This window comes from Arachis ipaensis, chromosome B07 (assembly GCF_000816755.2).
Source record: "Arachis ipaensis cultivar K30076 chromosome B07, Araip1.1, whole genome shotgun sequence".
NCBI lineage: Eukaryota > Viridiplantae > Streptophyta > Magnoliopsida > Fabales > Fabaceae > Arachis > Arachis ipaensis.
In genome coordinates, this window is record NC_029791.2 from 756,643 (window position 1) to 763,370 (window position 6,728).

Genomic DNA, 6,728 nt, shown 5'->3' on the forward strand with positions numbered 1-6,728 from the left:
AGGCTTATTTGGAGCTTGTTTGGGTAAGTTTTTTTTTTAAAAAAAAAATCTCTTTTTAAATTATTTTTTTTTTAAAAGATCTTATGGAAAAATAAAAGTAATTTTATATTTGAGCATCTCATGTAAAAAGATCTTTTTATCTATCAATTATGTTTGGATATAACGATATAAAAGTACTTTTTTGTTTATTTATTAGATGAAAAATATTTTTTTAAGAGAAAAAGATCTTTTAAAAAAGATGTAAATTACAGCTTCTCAAAAAAGATTTTTTTTTTTTAATTTTTCTAGTGTTTTTATTTTTACTACTAGAAATTTTCCAAACACGTTAAAAAAAAAAACTTTTTTTATTAAAAAAAGATATTTTTTTAATCAAAATAATAGCGCCCAAACAAGCACTTGATATTACAAAGCACATTTCAAAAATTAAAAGCATATATGACATATTTTTTGGCAACTAATTAAATTAATGTCAAAATTCTTTTAAGGACTAATTATTAATTCATATCATGTGTATCTGTATCTTTTAAGGGATCAAATTGCATTTAGTACAATATTTATTGTGTAAATGTAAACCTTAAACAAGTAAAAATAGCACACTTTAACTCAAGATGATTGTTTCATATTATATGATTGTCCAATCTATCTGTAAATCAATATATAAATACTACTAAATGTCATGTTTATCATAATTCTCTTTAATAAAGAAGGACAACTGTAACTTTTACACAAATGGTTTGAAGTTGACAAGTTAATCAAAATAGAGACAAAAATGATAAGAAGACAAGGGACATTATAAATAAATTAGCTCACCCATCTATTTTTTCCTGACACACAAACCCCTTGTCTTGACCAAAGTTTTGATAGCAACCCTTTCTCTAACTCATATTTGTATATGCAAGACATGTGTTGCAACCCTTTTCTTGTGAACATTATTATTCCTGTAACAAGCTTTCATATAGTCAGCAAAATTTGAAACTTCATCACAAAATGTTTGTTATGTGTTGGTATTATTTTATAATAGGTGTGTGAAGGGGATATGGTGATGCAAAATGGCTTTATAAATAAGAGCATGAAAGATTGTAATCTCCAAACTTGTCTCTAAATGGTTTATCACATATTGACTCTGGTCAAATTAAAGTTTTTTAACTTTTTTTTTATTTTTTATTTTTTGGTTTAGGTATATAGGACTTAGGAGCTAGCTATTTGGGTAAAGGGGTGTCCCCTACCTTTTTGTGGTGAAACGGCCACCACTACATCAAAGTGTCAATTCAAGTTTTTTTTCAACAAGTGAATCAATTTTAGAGCATAATAATTGAATTGACCCTTTAAGTTAGACAATAAAATGGAAAAACTTGGCCAAAAATGTTGAATTCAACTACAAAATAAAATTCATGTTAATTTTAAATGATTTAATATAAAAAATATCATAATTAAATATTTTGTTAGTTTTTTTTTAATGCATGGAATAAAATAATTTTTTAATTTTTAAATTATTATTGATTATGTAAAGTATTTTAATAAAACCATCAAATTGATTCGAATTATGCACGAGAAATGCATGTAAATCGAAACAAGTAAATTCAATTTACAAAACCATCAAATCGAACAAAATGGTTTCAATTTACGTTGGACATGAAATCTGTCACCTAATCGAATCTTGTTAATTCGATTTAAACGTTTTTAGAAATCGAATTCACTAAATTCGATTTTATTCACTTTTCAACCATTCACGTAATTCGAATTAACTCGTTTCAATTTTTATTCTGTAAATCAAATCAAATTGATTCGATTTACTACGTGTTTCGCTAAATCGAATTCATTCAATTCGATTTATATAAAAACGTGGTTTGGGATTTTGACGTTATATTTTTTGGTTTGGGCAATCAGGACATATTGAAATGCATTAGGTTTATTAAGGTCATTTGCCCTAAAATTCATGTTAATTTTAAATGATTTAATATAAAAAAAAATTTCAAATGAACAATTATATTTTAAAAGAATTCATAAACTGCTACCTAATACCTACTAATTGCAATATACTAATAATTTTTGTTCTTATTTAAGAGCTGCTTCTTTTGCAGACCTATAATATAATAGCCTGATATTTTTGACATTAATGAATTACTCTCATCAGTCATTACCTCACTAACTAAGAAATTCCACATTTGTTAGTTGTTCACAACTTTTTTATGGGTTTTGATACTTGAGACTATAGGAAATGGAAACTTTTGAAACAAAAATAGATGACTTTTTCTTTCTCCAAAAAGAACAACATACTTCATTTCATTTGTTGATGATTTCATTATGTTAAATATTTATTTAAATGTTGTACACAACATTTGATTTATGTATATAATCTTTAAATTTTATCCATTTTACTCAAATTCTGAATCAATCCAATCCTGCTTGGTGAATTAGTGGGAATATGTTCAGGGGGTCCAAGTTAAAAAATTTAAGCAAACCAATGATCAACCCCATAATGGTAAATGAGGAAATGTGTATATCATGAATATACAGAAGGAAGATTCATGATTAGATTAAGTGGGAATTTCAGGTTAAAGTCATAATGATCACTCTTTTGATCTTACCATTGACGTGAAAAGAGTAAAAGATACATATGCAATGATAATAGATTATGCATGCATGCATGCAGGCTCTACTTTCAGGATTATTAACAAAATGGCTTCATTATTATTGCTTTTCTCAACCTATTTCAAAGCAGAGTTTCAGCTTTTAGTGCTAATAACTAAAAAATCATTATTATACTCTGCTTTTTGTTCTGTTCAAAAGAGATAAGAGCACCTCTTCATGCACAACCAGCTTACCACCTACAAAGGGTTAAAAGGTGTGTGGCAAAATAGGTGTGAGTTATTATTAACAAGGCTATAAATACCTAAGAAAGTGAGACTTCACTGCATTCCATTTATTAACACAAACTGAAAGCATTGAAGCATAACTGCTTCATCTTTTGACCCCAATGGCTATCTGGCTTGTGGTCTTTATTACCCTATTCACAGTTGGTGAATCTCAGCCCACGCCGCCTTTCAACCAAACTGATTTGCAGGAAGCCATGGCTGACATGAGAAGTAAGTCTTACTATGGATTTGTGATCCTCCTCAAAATCCTCAACAGCCAACCAAACTCATTGCAAACCAATGATCTGACATTCCTAATGCCAAGTGATGAAGAACTATCTCAGTACACAATAACTCCAGACCAGCTTCATGATTTCATATTCAGTCATTCTATTCCAACATCACTGGTGCTCAATCATCTATTGCATTTCCCAAATGGCTCTGTGGTTCCCTCAAGTCTTCCAAGCAGGGTGATCAGCATAACCAATAGTGGCAGAGCAGGTTTGTTTGTCAACAATGCAAAAGTAGTCACACCAAATGTGTGCCAAACCTCTTTCATAAGGTGCCATGGAATCAGTGCAGCTTTGACATTCGAGAATGATGCACCTTTTCGCCGAGTTCAAGATCCTAAGAATCCCCCAAAGGGTAGTGATGTACCAGTCCCAAACCATTCTGTCAAAAAGATGAGCATTCCGCCTCTCTATTAAGGCAGAAGATAACCCCTTTAGAGTAATCTTGTGCACTTGTGTTCTTTATCAATAATAACATTTTACTTTCACGTACAATCTATCTCATCAATTCAGAGGACACATAAAAAACAGCAGTAACTAATTTCAGATGCATAACATAAAAAAGGGATCCCAGATTTCACAAAGTAAGCAAACGATCAAACTCATCCAAGTTTGTCAAAGCATATTTATATATATACTACATAAAACAAGCCAGTTTCAAACTGATTTAGAGCCTTTACTAGTACCTCTCATCCACAAAGGCTTTGGCGTCTTGAATCTTAATGGAATTAGACTGACTTTTCATCAATTGTTTAACAAAACATTGCTACAATTATAATTATCTAATATATTACGACATACACATCTTAGTACTCTCATGGATTTGTTCGGAAAGGGTGGCACTCATTAGATTGACTGTCTGCCTTGGGAGGAACACTGTACAGAAGATCATGGATTTTGGAATACATCAGCATTGAAGAGGGATCACCGCCGCTACTGCTCTGTGATACTCGAGAACTTTCCTGCAATTTGATCTTCTCATACAGATATTGCTTCTCAGCCTCAGCCTCACTTAATTTTTGTTTTAAATAATTGCTAGTATATTCCTCCTCTGATTTGTCTGACTTGGCAAGAGCAATCCTCTGGAGCTTCTCAGCCTCCCTTTTAGCTTCATTAGCTTTCAGTTGGAACATATCAGCTTCTGCCGTTTTAAGCCGCACAATTCTCTCAAGCTCTTCAATCTGAACCTTCTTTTTCTGCCTGTCCATCTTGAGCTCTGCTGCTTCTCTGGCCTTATCGGCTAATTCACGATCACAAGCCTCAAGAGCCAAGCGAGCCTTCTTGAACATCCTCATCTTCTCATCAGCGACTATTTCCATCTTTCTTATAGCCTCTTGCACCACTTCAGCAATTCTATTGCATGCCTCTTGAGGAGCAATCAGCCTTCCACCTTCTGAATTTTCCAGGCTCTTAGGAGAGTCCATCTCAAGCTCTTCAATTAGGAAAGGCATTGGTTATAACAAGGAATGGGATAAATAATTAGAAGTAACATCTAAATATCCAACTACAATTATATATCATTAACTCCATTTTCTAATGACAACACCCCATTCATACTACCTTCACATGTAACCAAAAGCCTCCATCAGGGAAGAAATATCAAGATTAGATTTTGCAGGTAAATTATAAAATATGTACCTTGGAAAACCATCAAAATTGCTCTGCATGCTGCCTTAGCATCCACCTTTCCAGTCTTAAGTTTTTCCTTGAGATCATCACACTTCCAAAACAGTTTCCTTCCTCGCTGATCCTTACTACCATGGAAAATCCTACTAACAAAATCAAGTTCTCGCATTAAGGCTTCCCCATCCCATGATGGTGCACAATGTTGGAAGACATCTTTAACCCAACCCAACAGTTCTGAAGTCCTGTTACAGGCTTGACACCTGAAAACCATTTCACTAGCTCCTGCTCCACTCTTCACAGAAGGGCCCATGCAAATAAGCTGCTCACGAATCGCACAATCCGTGTGAGTCCAGTGAGAACACAAGTCACATCCAATCCAGCGGCATGTATTTACTTCAAAGTCAAACTTGCTGCAGACTACACACATGCAAAGATTGCAGAAACCATTGCTGTTAGTGCATGTTTCACAGGTACAATCATCAGCTGGAAGCTGGCTTTGGCAAGCTATGTTTCTACATCTCTTGTACACAAATATCTCAATCAGGGAAGTCTGTGATAGGCTGATGCTTGGATGTAAGAATCCCTGAATTCCAGTATTTATGGCAACAAGGATTTCAAGCTGCACTCGCTGTGCTCTAATCAATGTCTTGGCTGTTAAATCAGATCTGCTCTGAACAAGCTTCTGCAAAATGAAAAATTCTTCCCGATGCTGTGAGCCATTACCTCCCTCAAGGATGAGTCTAAGTCCGTTTTTTAGCTCCTCTAGAAATTCTTCGGGTAGATGATGCATTTTTTCACATATTACATCAACTCTTTCTCTTGCAATGTCCTGAAGACTAATTTTGTCTGCACTAGAAACACGGCGAATAACAGACTGCTCAGGACAATCAATCTCAGCTTTACCATTCTCAATCTTCTTTGATGCGATTGCATCAGCTGTAGGCCAAGTTTCTCGAGAACTGGCACTTTCAGTAGGAGATTCACGGAGGTTGTCAGAGTTTGATCTAGGTTCCTCCGGAGAAAGACGAGTATCCAATGGAACTAGAGACAGGGATGTTTGTGGTCCACCAGCCCGGGATTGCTGTCGTGGAGGAAGCATCTTTCTTCCAAGGCTTCAGGTTGATGTTAGAGACTGGCTTGCCATACCCATGACAAGATTTATTATGTCAGAAACTCAAAAGAGATGCTTTATATATACACACCAAATAAAACCAAACAAGTTAAATGAAGGAGAAACGTAGTTTTAAGCAAGCGATTTCAGTGTTCAACTCAAAAAACTATCTTTAGCTTTGTATCATAGGAAAGAAGCACGGAAGTTACATATGCAAAATCTAACTAAAATTCTTATAGAAGTTAACTCATCAAGTCAAAAAGCAGATCAAGTGATAAAATATGCAACTTGAATAATACTCATATGAAGTTGACCTAGAAATTCAGCACTTAAGAACCAAAAGTGAAAAAACAGTGCAGCAGATTCACAGAGCAAAACAGAAGCTAAAAATGAAGTATCAAGTGTTTGCACAGCTCAATTTGAAAAATTATGCAATCACAGAAAAAGTCTCAGTTTTCCAAGGTAGATAATTGAAATTCAAAGGAGAAGAAGCTCACCAAAGGAGAAGAACGCAGAAGAGAACCCCCGATTGAAGTATCTTCGACTTCGATTGAAATGGGATCGAAAAAGAAAGAGAGAAATGATTTAGGTCAAAATAAGAACCAACAATGTTCCCATTTTGCCCCTAATCGGTGGTATACGGTTCAGACCGGTAGAATGAGCGAACCGGCGAAAGATGACAAGAAAGACAGAATATAATAAGTTAATAACAAATTCTTCAATGTATTTTTTCAATAATAGTTACGTGAATTCTTTAATGTATTTTTTAACAAATTCAATGTTTTAAAAACTTACAAATTTTATCATTTTATTAGTTTTCTACTTTTCGTTAGCAAATTTTATTTC

At 33.8% G+C, this 6,728-nt stretch overlaps 2 protein-coding genes across 5 annotated transcripts; one reads left to right on the forward strand and one right to left on the reverse strand.

Annotated features, from left to right (window-relative positions):
* On the forward strand, window positions 2,660–4,059 carry LOC107608968 (fasciclin-like arabinogalactan protein 19). Its single transcript, XM_016310769.2, has one exon. The coding sequence runs from the start codon at window positions 2,978–2,980 to the stop codon at window positions 3,560–3,562; it is 585 nt and encodes a 194-aa protein (XP_016166255.1). The 5' UTR covers window positions 2,660–2,977; the 3' UTR covers window positions 3,563–4,059.
* LOC107608967 (OBERON-like protein) lies at window positions 3,849–6,531 on the reverse strand. 4 transcript variants are annotated; one of them, XM_016310766.2, is made up of 3 exons: window positions 6,380–6,531; window positions 4,784–5,903; window positions 3,961–4,577 (listed from the first exon to the last, which is right to left on the reverse strand). In XM_016310766.2, exons 2-3 carry the CDS (start codon window positions 5,868–5,870, stop codon window positions 3,961–3,963), a joined length of 1,704 nt encoding a protein of 567 aa, XP_016166252.1. In that variant the 5' UTR covers window positions 5,871–5,903; window positions 6,380–6,531. The 4 variants fall into 4 exon arrangements, with proteins under 4 accessions (XP_016166254.1, XP_016166252.1, XP_016166251.1 ...); XM_016310765.2 differs by having other exon boundaries at window positions 4,784–5,907; XM_016310767.2 differs by having other exon boundaries at window positions 4,784–5,957; window positions 6,380–6,500.

Excerpts from the sequence above, each read along its gene's own strand:
- LOC107608968 (XM_016310769.2), top strand. The coding sequence starts at position 2,978 with ATGGCTATCTGGCTTGTGGTCTTTATTACCCTATTCACAGTTGGTGAA.
- LOC107608967 (XM_016310768.2), bottom strand. The coding sequence starts at position 5,870 with ATGCTTCCTCCACGACAGCAATCCCGGGCTGGTGGACCACAAACATCC. Across the intron at positions 4,578-4,783 it reads AATTTTGATGGTTTTCCAAG|AGCTTGAGATGGACTCTCCT; the intron begins GTACATATTTTA and ends TCCTAATTGAAG.